At 52.8% G+C, this 13,279-nt stretch overlaps 4 protein-coding genes across 4 annotated transcripts; 2 read left to right on the top strand and 2 right to left on the bottom strand.

Annotated features, from left to right (window-relative positions):
* Window positions 1-1,246: 1,246 nt before the first annotated feature.
* Window positions 1,247-1,803, bottom strand: AYL99_01166 (hypothetical protein; the record flags this gene model as incomplete). The annotated part of the gene is made up of 2 exons (XM_018832682.1): window positions 1,247-1,544; window positions 1,691-1,803. The coding sequence occupies 2 exons, from the start codon at window positions 1,801-1,803 to the stop codon at window positions 1,247-1,249; spliced, it is 411 nt and encodes a 136-aa protein (XP_018698561.1).
* A 740-nt stretch (window positions 1,804-2,543) lies between these two features.
* AYL99_01165 (hypothetical protein) lies at window positions 2,544-5,321 on the top strand (the record flags this gene model as incomplete). Its single annotated transcript, XM_018832681.1, has 1 exon — window positions 2,544-5,321. One exon carries the CDS (start codon window positions 2,544-2,546, stop codon window positions 5,319-5,321), a length of 2,778 nt encoding a protein of 925 aa, XP_018698560.1.
* A 950-nt stretch (window positions 5,322-6,271) lies between these two features.
* Window positions 6,272-7,283, bottom strand: AYL99_01164 (hypothetical protein; the record flags this gene model as incomplete). Its single annotated transcript, XM_018832680.1, has 3 exons — window positions 6,272-6,647; window positions 6,731-7,163; window positions 7,268-7,283. The coding sequence occupies 3 exons, from the start codon at window positions 7,281-7,283 to the stop codon at window positions 6,272-6,274; spliced, it is 825 nt and encodes a 274-aa protein (XP_018698559.1).
* Window positions 7,284-10,060: 2,777 nt separating this feature from the next.
* On the top strand, window positions 10,061-12,004 carry AYL99_01163 (hypothetical protein; the record flags this gene model as incomplete). The annotated part of the gene is made up of 2 exons (XM_018832679.1): window positions 10,061-10,445; window positions 11,700-12,004. 2 exons carry the CDS (start codon window positions 10,061-10,063, stop codon window positions 12,002-12,004), a joined length of 690 nt encoding a protein of 229 aa, XP_018698558.1.
* Between the last annotated feature and the right edge of the window lie 1,275 nt (window positions 12,005-13,279).

The raw sequence follows: 13,279 nt of genomic DNA, 5'->3' as shown, positions 1-13,279 counted from the left end.
TTTTTGAGAATCATTCCCAACGAAACAAACGTCCCCGAGAAAAACCTTCGCCTTGGAGAAGTCGTGGTGGGTAGGTAGGTAGGTAGGTAGGTAGGTAGTCTTTTTCCTTTCATAGAAGAAAGAACCTGTTTTGCCGGACTCCATCCCATCCATCCCATCCATAGTCACTCACGCCCTGAGCCAGGCTAGGTAGGTTCCTAGTCTGCGTACAACGAGTATGAGTATGAGTGAGTGACTCAGTGAGCATCCGGACGATACGATATAATCTCTTCCTCATGTGTGCACAGACAGACAGAGCACACAGACGGCCCTTGAGAAATTCCGGTGTCGGTTGTGTGCTCATTACTCTATAATACTCAGTACTTACTTAATATTGTTATCGCTCTCATTGGATGTTTGTGGTGACAGATACATAATATCCGATCAAGCCAAGGCCAAGAAAGAGGCTCCCCCCCGGACTTTTTGTATGCGCGAGCTAATTAGTGCACAGTACTGTTGCAAATGCCGTGGAATTCCCTGCCCTATTCTATCGGAACGGGACCCGATCCTCCCGAGGAAAGAAACACAGACAGGCCGGGGAAATAGACCTACCGCTCCCCCGATTGCTGCTGGGCTGGAAATGCGAAGTAATTGGGGTCGGGTTTGGAACGGACAGCACACAGCCATTATTGGGTTAAGCCTGAATGCTTCGAGCGAAAAAGCACAAGAGGGCAACAAAACTAAAAGGGACGTCAACGTGGACCGGAACGACATTTCGGAACTTCAGTAGCAACTCTTTCGACTACAGAAGGCCAGAACCCATCGCCCTAGATCTATCCACGTAGTATAAGCATTTGAAACATCTGGACCTGGCCGAAAACGTCTTCCCACACACCAGGAGGATGACGACTCGCAGAGAAACCCCAAGTCTGCGTGCGTCGTAGGTTAATTCGTCCAGAAGAGTTGTCTGGGTTGGATGGATGGCTTTCTCGGATAGGCTGGTGTTGTCGAAGTAGCATGATCTGGCGTTTATCCTTGGTGCATTATTCACATCTGAGCAAAAAGGTGTAGAATGGGAGGATTGGTTCTGGCCAAGCAGATTTGTAGCGGCTTGCGAAACTGGTTCGCACAAAACGCAATGCAGCCACCGTTAAATGTGCAAAATCCCAGGAACGAAATAGAAGGTCGACACGTTTCTGTATCCGTAGCGCGTCCCAGTAAACCCAGTATTTTCACCGCCAGCACCCCGTCACGCACGGAACGCCATCTATTTCTTGTCTTGGGTTTGCATGTATGTGTATCCGAAGTATGCCAGTGCTGCACCGACCAGGAGGACAGCGTACATGGCAACACCCATGCCGGTGCCGGCATCGCCTCGTCCACCAGGGCCCGCAGCAATCTTGTCCGTAGCACCAACCTTGGGCTTTGGGTCACCCGGGGCGCGCTTCAGGGAGCCGACCTTCAGGCCTTCCAGGATTTCACGGGCTTCGTCTGAGTGGCCGACATCCTCGAAGGCTTCGGTTGCGTCTTGGCCTCCTACGTCGAGAAGGACCTCTTCACCACCACTAGAACAATGAGACACACGGTGGTCAGCCACGAACACATCACCAGATGGGGAAGAGTCGTCAGATGTCAATGGCCATGTGGGGCCACCAACAGTGGGAGATGGAAGGAGGGTGTTGGGGATCATTGTAAACACATTGTCACATACGGATGCTCGTCGACGAAAGTTGAGGCATTGTAGACCTTGTCGTGGATCACCAGATACAGATCTTTTTTGGTGTTGTGCTTGGACACTTCGGCGTACGTGAGTTCTTCGGACATGGCTGATTCGTGAGATGAGGACGGCTTCTATTGAAGGGAGGTCGGTGAGGAGATTACTGTGGTGCTCGAATCGATGACGGTGGAAAGGGACGCGCAGGGAGCAGCAAGGGGTGCAGGTGAACGGGGGAGTTTTCTATTGAGTGATTGTGTTGTGAAGAGAAGTGCCAAATTGTCGGTCGGGGAAAACAGTAGTGGTGGTAGTGGTGGTGGTGGTGGCATTAATTATGCCAGCAGCAGCCGAGAAACTGAGAGAAACTGACAGGTGGAGCCACAGCAACAGCCATGCACACAATTCCCGTTCAATTCGCAACAACTCGGCACACGAATCGGAGCGCAGGTGATAATAAGGTCCAAGATGGCGGGACTTGATGCCCCAAACCTGTCAGCCCGCTTCCGATAACTTGCCGTCTTCCACCGAACTTGGTCGCGCTCAATTCCGCCCTGAGCTCGCTGCTTGTCTCGGGGGACTTTTGCCTTTCTTGGGAGCCCGTAGGGCATGTGGGACGTATGCCGTATCTCGTTCCAGGAGCAGCAAATCTGGGGCGCGTGGGTGCGAGTGCGAAAAAGCGAGGGATGGGTCACGTGACTTCGTGCGGGCAGGTCGCGCACCGGATACAGAGTGCGGAGAGCGAGAGAGGGCGCAGTTGTTGATTTCCATCACCAGTAAACAATTGCACAGATGCAATGAGACTCCTGCCACTCCTATAAACGTCCTCACCCTCAGCACCACCCCACGGTAAATGTCAGGCCACATCGTGTACAATGGTGTGTCTCGCACGGCTAATGACGACGATGACAATCGCCCTCGCGCGAGTCTGTTCGCGGGGCAGAAGCTATGGTTCGCTCACAGAATGCCCCTGCGGGACGACATGATGAAGAATGCTAGATGCAATGGCGCCGTCATTGTTGATCGAGACACCGACGCCGACGTCAGGCTTGTCGACCACCTCAGGAAGAACAACGCGCCAGGCACCTACTCGTACAGATACGTCGAGCTCTCTCTTCGCAAGGGCCAACTCGAGAATCTTGCCGACCATGCTGTCGGGGCACCGTCACGAGTCTCACGACCTGTCGGCAGTACTGTCACAGCCCCAAGGGCAGCAAGGATACCTTTCACTCCGGAGGACGATCAGTTCCTGTGGGATTGGATGAAACCGTTCGTGGACAGGGGAGGAGCCTGGAAAGGAAATGAGATTTACAAGCAGATAGAAGAGGCTAATCCAAGACATACATTCCAGAGTTGGCGTGATAGGTGGATTAAGCACACTCGGTTTCAGGAGAGAAAGGTCAGCCAGACTGTTGCACCGAGAACGCCGCGTGGGGACGAACCTGCAATGCCACAGTCACACTCTTCGCCAGAGAAGAAGCGTCGACGAGAAGTGCACGATGACGGGGAGAAGGAACGCGCCAGACCCGAGGGTGGAATGAGTCAATTGACGACAGCTACAGAAGGCAGAGGTGCCGACAGGCTGCCTGAGGTTGCAACTACAGATGAGGAAGCAAGGCTCACTATGCCCACTTCTCCGGAGAGACCCAAACACGCCGATGGATCGCAATCTGATAGCAAACAGGCACAGTCTTCGACAAACGCACTGCCTGAATTGCCCAAATCGTTCACCAAAGACGAATACGACGAGCTTTACCAAATGGTTGCAACGTATGCTGGCCAAGAATTCGATGATTTCTATACGCCGTGGCGGATGGTGGCGCAAGAACGTGGTACGCACACGGCGGCAGAATGGCAGCGTTTTTACATCTCAAGGGTCGTGCCTGATTATTGCAGAAATACTGGGCTAACCTTGTCACAAGCTGCTCCTTATTTGTCCGAAAAATCTGAAAAACACGCTGTTCCTACATTTGAACCGGTTGCGGAACACGACCAAGCAACATCTGCCTCGTCTGAAACCGAACATTACCGATGTACAAACTGCTTTACAGATAAAACTGTCAAGTGGCGACACGATCAGGAAGGCAAACTCATTTGCTATGAATGTGCGCAGTTTGTGAGGCGGCATGGCCATCACCGGCCGTCGACGAGATGGTCAATTGGTGAAAACGTTGTCAACACAGACGGACCAAACGCAAGACCACCCCCAAGTACAGAGGACCAGAACAATTCCGGCACACAAACTGTCATTCCGCAAGACACCAGTTTCGTAAGCAGCGGAAAGCAGAATCATTCGTTGGCCGGAGAAGGCAGCGCCAACCTTCCAACGCCTCCCTTGTTTCAGCCGGATCCTTCCACCACAAGTCGTCCACCTGGTCCTAACGAGTCAAGGAAGCGGCGTGTTGGACAAAGTACACAGTCGCAGTCTACACAAGAATCAAACCGCTCCGCCACTCAGAGTCAGACCGTGGACTGCAGTCTGCCAGGGGAAAGTCAAAGTCAAACGGTACAGTCGCAAAGTCTGGCAGCAGAGACGGGAGAAGCTCAGTTGAAGGAGAGCGACTCGCAGATTACGCGATCAACATTGACCGAGGCGGGTGTATCTCTAAAAGCCACTCCGCCAATAGCGAAAGGGATGCAGCTGCAAGATGGACTTGGAGACGCGAGTGCTCGGAAACACGCCTCAATCGACACCGAGAATGGAGCACACAGGCCATCGCGAACCTTTTCCATTGCAGAATCAGATTTGGACAACCAAGTCTCGCATTTCACGGCTTCATATAACCCACCAAAGCGTGTACGAACCCATCGTAACGACTCGCCACTATTTTTCCCAGAACATGACAATAATGATGAAGAGGCAGAGCTCAGCCGTTCCGTTTCCTCATTTCGACACCAGGCGTCTGAACAGTTTGAGACTGCCCAAGAGTCTGTTCAGGAATACGGGACAGGGCCGGAAGAACAGTCGCAGGTGCAGACCGAACTTACTTGTGAAAATGCCATGAGCCTTGGAGAAATAGGCCAGTCCGACGACAGTCAGGATTACCCGGAGGTTCCTATCAAACTGGAAAGCCACCGCTTTCTTGGATCTCCTCCCATGCTCTTGCCATCATCACCTGGCTCTGGAGACGTGCCACGTCCCTCGGAAAATGCCAAGGGGAAACAGAAACAAGTTGAAGAGCAAAGGAGCGAGCAAGGACGAGCTAGGGAGAGCTCGTCGCCCGAACCTGACGGTCATGAAACGGACGAATGGATCGCCCTTCAACGGAGCCTGCACCCACATGTCCGAAACCTGGAACCCGTGCTGTTTAAAGCCATCGAGTCGACCAGCTTCGATTTCAGACGTGCAAGCGAGGTTGTGGATATCATGCTAGCTAATCGTCGTCATCTCATAACCGAGCAGCGGAGGCCGAACTGGGCGAACGGCGTCGGAAGGTCTGCTAGTTTCGCAGAGGCTGACCTGGAGATGGAGAGTCTGCTTCCACAGGCTATGCGGGGCGTGTGGACCGAGACCGACGACTCTCTCCTTCTAAGTCCAAACGCAAGCGATGTGGACAAAGTGTTGAGGAAACATGGCCGTGACGGATGTGATGCTCGCTTCGTGTTTCTAGCGGAGTTCGTGGAAGGGTGAGAAGCACAGCACTCAGCAGCTTCTGTCGCACTGGAAACTCTGGCATGCCCAAAAGAGATGAGAAACTTCTTGTAGTTCAGGATGGCCAGGACCGCTCCAGCGAGGGACTAGGGTCGAACAAAGAAGAGGAGCAGCAGTTATGGTAAAGCGAATGAATATACGAGGGATATAATTCCATGCTTTCGGTCTGTGGAACCATCATTGAATGACTAATTCTGCTCGAAAGCTCTCCTTGGGGTCTCTGCGTCCAAACCCCCGTGCCAGCTTCGCTATGCAATACACTCTCGCAGAGCTCCAAGTCCGCAATTAAAACTATGCATACAACAAGACACAAATGCTAGCTGTCGTAGCTTTGCTAGGTGAAAAGCAGCGACCTCGTTCGGCCAACGGCGTGGCTCGTCATCCGAAGTGTATGGTAGGTCGCTTGCTCGCGTGCTTCCTTGCCTCCTCTTGGTAACCAAGAACGATACGATGCTCCATACAAGCTTTTCAAACCCCCGAAGGATATCGTCTGGCCACCCACCCGCCTTCCCTCCTCCTTGCTTTGCTTTGCTTTGCTATGCTGAACTCCACTGCAAACTGCGTGTCAGCTTCGAAGAACGAATGGGTGAGTTTTCTCATCATTGTTGATGTTTCTTGCACGGGTCCCAAACTGACCCCAAGAGCCCATTACATACATCCGTGCATCGATCCATGGTTTTTGGCGCTATTCGCTGACAGTTAAACAAATAAAATCAGCCCCGTTAACTTCATACTTGATTGTCTTTTGGCTGAACAGGGTCGCGTTGGCCTTGCTTGTGTGTCGAGGTAACAAAAGAAGTTGTGGTGGGGATGGTGTGCAAGGTTCACCAAGAGTCGGTAGGACCCTTCCCAGCATGTCTGGGTATTTGAGCTGGTTTGTCAGAGCCATCTTTGTGCTCCCTTTTTCGACAGGGTTTCCGCCCTCAATATTACGTGAACTTCAGATGTCCTTCGTAGAAGTCGACCAGCGGCCTGGGACAGTGCCTGCGGATCAGCTTCGTGCTGACTTTGGTCCGTTTGCCATTCGTGAATTTGAGGTAGGCATTGTACTGGCCTTTTCCATCGGACTCGATGGTCTCGACTTTGGCCACCAAGGGCTCCCAGTCTTCTGTGTCCGGCAGCCACTGGTCCTCGGAGTCGTCGGCGGTGCTCGCATCCTCACCGCGCCTCTGACGCTTCTTGGGTTGGGGGTCTTCGAATGACGGTTCTTCACGCAGGGCCCGCCTAGATCTTGTCTTCTTGATCCGGGGTTTGGGAATGCCGCCGATTTTCTCGTGGTAATCCGCGAGGAGCTGCCGAGCATGTCTAGAGAAGGGAGGTTTTGTGTTAGCACGTGATTTGCGATTTGCGACTCGACCTCGACGACCGAGGCCTCTAGTTAAACGTACGGTATCAGATGTTCTTCCGGCTCCCAAGTATTGTCCTTCTCAGGATAGCCCTGCCACTTGATGTAATAGTACACCGCATCTTCAACGAATTTGTGTTTCCGGATAGTCTGGACGATGAAGTGCTCTTCCTCCTCCTCGTCCATGTCATCGTCGAGGTCTTCTTCTCCTTTTGCGACGCCTTCGGCGTCATCGTCGGAAACGTCGTCTGCGTCTTGAGAAGCCTCTGGAGCCTCCTTTTCCGGTTGGTCCTTCTGTTCGTCTTCGTCATCCTCGTCGTCTTTTTCTTTAATTTCTTCGTCATCCTCGTCGCTGTTGGCCTTGTCATCGACCTTGTCTTTCAATTCTCCATTGATTTGGTTACATGCTCCGGGGCCGGCGTCTTCTTGCGCGGGTTCGTGGATGATGCCATCTTCATCCGCACTCTCAATGTCTTCTGCGCAGCGGGTCAGTATCCCGGTCGAGACTGGGTGCGATAGCGGACAGGCTCAGATGAGGCTGAAACTGAAGCCAATGTGAGCGCAAGACGACAAAACTTACCGAAGCCGTGAGGCATGATGAGCTATGTGAAGAACGGGAGAGCGAATTCAGAGCAAGTTCGAATAAAGCTTGCGAGGTCGTGAAAGCGTGATGGAGAAAGGCACCGCCGTCTCGAGAATGCGAAACAAAGCGATGCGAGGGGGAGCGCGACGCGGAGAGAAATTCGGACCGCGGTGGCTGGGAATGAGCCACCGCTTGCTGCTCCAATAAAACAACGCTAGCAATTATCTTGGCGCTTGGACTCAATCCTGCCGCCTTTAGCCTTCGCGACACAGTACGAGGTACCTGACGGTTGGGGAGGCGGCGTTCTCGGCGAGGCTCTTACTGCGGCATCTCTTTGGAGAAACATCACTCCACGTCACCAAATCGTGATCCTGCTGGGAGAACCTGCACGACGTTATGATATTGGACACACGGACGAAGTGATGAATGAAACCCCCTGCCTGTGCCGCACTGCACGGATTGGCATAGAGAGCGCGCGCAAGACATTATGATGCTCTGATGAAAAAGATCGAATACAGGAATGATCGCCATCCATCCTTCTGGTCGAATCGTTGATCGTCTTCAGATCGATTGACTAGCCGGTGATCCCTCAGGGTTCCCTCTGCGGCGAAGCTGACGACAAAATGAATCGAGCCCACAGTTTCATTTTGATGAGCAAAAGAATGCGTCGACTCAGGCTTTGCAGATTACGGATCCTAGCACTTCAAGGCTACATAGCTCGCCCCTTCGCACCACTATCGCCCACTGTTCACGAGTCCTCCACCGCCCCTTCATCGCTCACGATGTCTTTTCGACCTTCCGTCCCTAATTGCTCTGGTCATGCCTCGGGCCTCCAGAAACGTCTTGGACCCATCTGGTCACTTGAAACCTCCCGCCTGCTCCAGCAAAACTCTCAACTTGTAAGTTGTCATCACTCGCGCAACTGACCGAGACTTTCAGATAGCGTTGTCTTGACAACGAAGCATTTGGGAGCCTGTATAGGAACCGTATCTGCCTCTCGTCAGACATCTCTTTCAAATGAGTCCTCGTGAACTGGACCAATCCCTACTCCAACGTTTTCCACGGGGAAGAAAAACAAGGCAGGTACTAGTTCGTGCCCACGATGCCTGTACCCGAAGCGACACGGAATCGTAGTCGCCGGGATAGGCGGCTAGTGAGGCTGTGGATCGAGGCTGAATGAGGAGGTGGGGGATTTCCCCGAAGTAGGTGGGATGTACTCGGTAAATTTCTTGGTCCCGCCTCGACCTCGGCGATACATGACCTCATGGCCAGCCAAGGCTTCCTGGTCTGTCGGTCGATTGAAAGAGGCATCAGAGATTATAGTATCGTCATGCGACAAGTCTAAGAGACCATGCACCATCCTCCAAGATGTGGCACTTGCATCACGTCCAAGGACGCTGCAGCTTAGCTAGCAACTAGGGCGATTGTCAGCGTGAAGCTAACAATACATCTCTCAAACTCTGTTTCGGGACGAGGTCCGCAGTGCTTTTGGTGTTAGCCTAAAATTTTGACATATCATACCTCGAATTGGACCTCTTTTCTTTGTGTTGAAGACGCGGAGGTTGCAGATACCTGCTCCAGCAGTTGGCACATCAGCGTGTCACATGTTTCAGGTAATAAGAGATGAAATTTTGTGGTGGTAAGGTGGATCGCAGTTGCCCTGCCTAACACGGGGCAGCTGCAGGGGCTCACTAGACCTCACTAGCCGGAGTTCCGCTCTTAACGTCCTGCTTCCCTCCTGCTCCGAGCCTCCTTACGTACTCCGTACTCCATATTACTCCGTACCCTGCAAAGCTAATACCTACCTCTCTGCCTCTGCAAGCCAGCCACCGCACCTTTTCGCTGTGTGTAGCTCTCTCACCCATCGACCCTCAGACCTCTCTCCCCCCCTCTATCATTAGAATTATTATTATTCTTAGACATTCTCTTTAAGACATAATCGCCGTTGTCACTACGCCTCTCGAACCAGATGACCACGACTCTACAGCACGGGGATCTGGCCTAACCCGCTGACACGCGACGACACAAGAAGTCATGATCGAAGTTTTTGCTCGTCTGAGGCGTATTCTTATGCCGTGTCATTCACTACCATCTACCTCATCATCCATATCACCTTTCGAAGACCCCTCAACAGTTGTTGATCCAGAGAGAGGCACGCTCCCAGGTCTAGCAGTGTTACCGCTGGAACTACTTCTACAGATCGTACGGCACCTGCCCATCGAGTCAGCTGCTGCGGTCGCCTTGATATCGAAACACCATTACCTGGCTTTGAAGCAGTATGTTCTTCCTGGTCTCAGTGACAGAGCTGGCAAGAAGCGCTTTCTTCGTCTACTTGAGGTAGATCTGGCGGAGTATATCGCCTGTGACTGCTGTAATATACTCTATCGATGGAAGGCGTCTGCACCATATTATGAGTGTCCTGGACGATATCGCCGTAACATGAACGGCATACACACAAGAGGGCTAAAGTACTGCCCTGAGCATTATCCTTGTGAGCTGCCCCTCGAGACTGTCGCTGCCTTCTTGAGGGGATACGAGCGAGGCCCTGACTACGGCCCACAACTTCAAGAACTTCACCATAAATGCGAAGGGGCACTGCCGTGGCATTTATGGTCCCCAGATATATCGAGGGAGACGGCGGCGCGGGTTGTCAATGGGAAGCTGCTACTCCGAACGTCCTGCAGTATGCAAGTGTCCTTGCAGCAATCTCTGGCATCATTGGCGGACCAGCTTGACCAACTGAGACGCATTGGATGTAGCCATTCTTCTCCCGGTCTTCCTGGTCTCGTCATGGACGCTATCGAACATATTGGCACCCCTTCGAAAGCACCACGGTGTTTCGATTATATCAACTGCGCAGAATGTGCAACAGATCTACGCGTTGCATTCATAGCCCGAGGAAGTGATCAGTTGGTAGCGCAAATAAGTATATGGCAATGCTTCGGAGGGCGTGATCTCGATGAAGAAGACCCTACAGTCCAGAGGATGTACGGCTTTCGTTTTTCTCGCAAACGCGAGACGCAAAGCTATCGATTTGCTCTTCCGACCCGAAATCTCGAGCTCCTGTACAACGAAAGCCTCGGTAACGGTGGCAGTCCTACCAACGGCCTGCAACAACGGCACAGATGGCTACATTGGTGGGGCTGGGACCATCCATACTATAAGAACACTCCGGGTATATGCAGCTATACTGGTCCTGATTGAATGGCTCCTGTTTCATGGACTGCAATCCATTGCACGAAAACTCGTGCGTGACTTTTTGTGTGGTGTATCTGCTTGACAGCCATTGCCGATGTGCATTCTCTTGTCATGGAGGGGGCCACGTTTGTTCAAGGAGAGGTCGCCTTTGTTATGGGCTGAGCCGATGGAACCATATGCCAATGGTCTTTGCGAATGTGCTGGAGGATGATGGCGCCAGTACTTGCAGCGTGTTGGCATTCAAAGATCTTGTGGTGCCCGCGGCCAGGCTGTCTGCGTCGTGCATGGTGTCAGCATTGTCCGCCATTTCAATTGGAAAGCTCACCTCGGTGCGTTGTCCACTCGTGTTTTGGGCTCGTCCTAGCTTCACTCTTTGAGCTACTAGTCACCAGCACTGCGTAGAAGTGCGAGCCCGTCGCTGGTGCGCCCCCACCCTCCGACGACTTCGATCATCGCCGAAGAATGGGGACGCCCCTGGTAACCCTGGCAGGTGGTGCCTTTCGGATGGGTTACCAGGGGAAGGCTAAAACCAGTCAGCCAGAAGAAGGACCAGGAGCAGGAGGAGGAGGAGGAGGAGGTGGAGGGTCTGGGCGCCCGACCAGCTCGTACGTGTAGGCAGGGCGCTGTTCTTGAAGCTCGATGAGCCTGACGAGACGCGAAGTCTGTCCACAAAGCTGATCTATCTTTTCAACAAGCGCCCTATTGCCGTCTTTCACGCCGCGCTCGATCACAGCAGCCCAGCGATTCACGTCTTCCTGCCGAATGGAAACGTGGACAGGGTCGGGGAGAGGAGGTGGTGGAGGAAGGGACTGCGCTGGCGCCTGAGGGGCGACCAAGCCCAGGAACGTACCTAAAAATGGCACATGGCGCAGATGGGCAGCTAGGCGCTGAACCCGGGGAGGGAGGAAGCCAGAGAGGAGTGTGGCCAAAAGGCCGAGAATAACAAGCAGGTATTGTTTGATGAAAAAACCCATCTCGAAATGCCAATTGTAGTTGGTATAGGAGAAGAGAAGAGAAGAGAAGAGAGAGAAGAGAACAGGACGCAGGCAAGCCAAATCCGGTAGACCAAAACAGCTCCACTCAACCTCGACTTCCGTGGCATGATTGGAGACCCAAACAATTGAGACTCCGTTGGGGGTTTCGTCATCGCTTTCACGACGAGGAAGGCGCGGTAATCCCATCAGTTGAATCTGCGGGCGACTGGAAACAAAAAATGGTTGGCGGCTTGCAGGCCATGGTGCTCAATTCTATCGCGAGCAACAAGAACCACAAGAACAACAAGAACAACAAGCAGACCAAACCAACGCTGGAAACATTATCGAGAACCAGAACCGCGGACTTACATTGTTCTTCACGGTCCATAAGGTTTCCCCGAATGCGCGAACGGAGGACGCAAAAAGAGCACCGGTGCCGCTGGGCATCGGTGATCTTACTGGAATCGAGGATTCGGTTGAGGAGCGTTTGATCGAAGTATCCGCCAACACCAAGCGGATGAATGCTATCCGCGACTGGACGAAACAGACGCCGTCCTCGTAGCACAAGCCTCCGAGGATGAGAGCAGGAATGGGATTATATGAGGTGAGTAAAATACGCTCGTGTAGACATTCCTCGTTTTCCGACAACCCGGACAGTGGTTTTAGACCGGCTCGAGTACTACAGCGGCATTCTCACCCTCACGGCCCCCCGGATCAGCTCTACCAGTCGAGAGGCTAACCTACCCGTACATACAACGAGCTCACGAAGCGGTAGAGACGAGAAAATCTGGGAAAGCCTACTAAAAAAAATGATACGGAGTCGACCGACAGTATTAAAGCCGCCATCGAAGACAACTTAACAACAATAAACCATTAATTCAAGTCAGGCAAGTGTGGTGCCAGCCCATATATTCATGTTTCCTGCCCGCCGTGTCTCAGTCTCTGGGGTGACCATATCCCGCTGCATTCGCCTTGTCATTACCGGATGCGCCTACAAATAGCCCGTACACTTCCGCTGAAGCCCCTCGCACGATGTTGTCGCCGATGCTGTATCACAGCCTGGTGATCGCGTGAACCTCCTGATCCACCATTCGCAACACTGGATGAATCTTCTGGTCGCACATCAAGGTTGAGAGGCTTCGGGCGAACATGATCCAGCTGTATTGAGGTCGGCTATAAGTAGGGCTCCAGGACGGTAGGGATGGGGAGCAAGCAAATTCACATTAGCTAGTAGCCTGGATATCCTTGCGCCTCAGCTCTTGCCTGCACTCGGAAAGGAAGACCTCCAACTCCTCAAGGGTCCCGCCCAACAACTGCGTGAAGACCTTGACGCTCAAGCCATAGAAGCCGTCCATTGAATTCACATAACCATACAGGCCGGCCTCCCTCAATTCTTCGTCCTTGGCCCATGGCCCGGTGGGCAACTTGAAAGTCAGTCTGGTGACGTTCGTGAAATCCAAATCGCGCATGCTGCAAAGTCGTCGAAATCGAGCGATACTTCCAGGCGGAGACGTGCAGATTCATGCTGCCAAAGTCGCATCGGCATATGAGCTCCATGCACGATGCTTCAAGAGCCCGCTCTGCTAGTCGACAGCGCGGAGCTCGATGGGCCGTGGACTACGGGGTACCTGACCTTTTTCCCAACATCAGCGTCGCCTGCAGTGGTAATTTGAATAGCTCTCTGTGGATCCAATCGGCAATGGTCAGTCCAAGTGAGATTAACTCCAGCTGTTTCGTATATCAGCTATCCGGCCAGTTGTCACCCACTTTCTCGCCACGTTTACTCTGCTTGTGGGTGCCATATCTGAGCCGTTGGCTTGTTCCGAGTCCTTGGATG

Source organism: Fonsecaea erecta, assembly GCF_001651985.1.
Source record: "Fonsecaea erecta strain CBS 125763 chromosome Unknown Scaff1, whole genome shotgun sequence".
Taxonomy (NCBI): domain Eukaryota; kingdom Fungi; phylum Ascomycota; class Eurotiomycetes; order Chaetothyriales; family Herpotrichiellaceae; genus Fonsecaea; species Fonsecaea erecta.
Note: the sequence above shows the minus strand (reverse complement) of the source record. Positions and strands in the feature narration are given on the sequence as shown.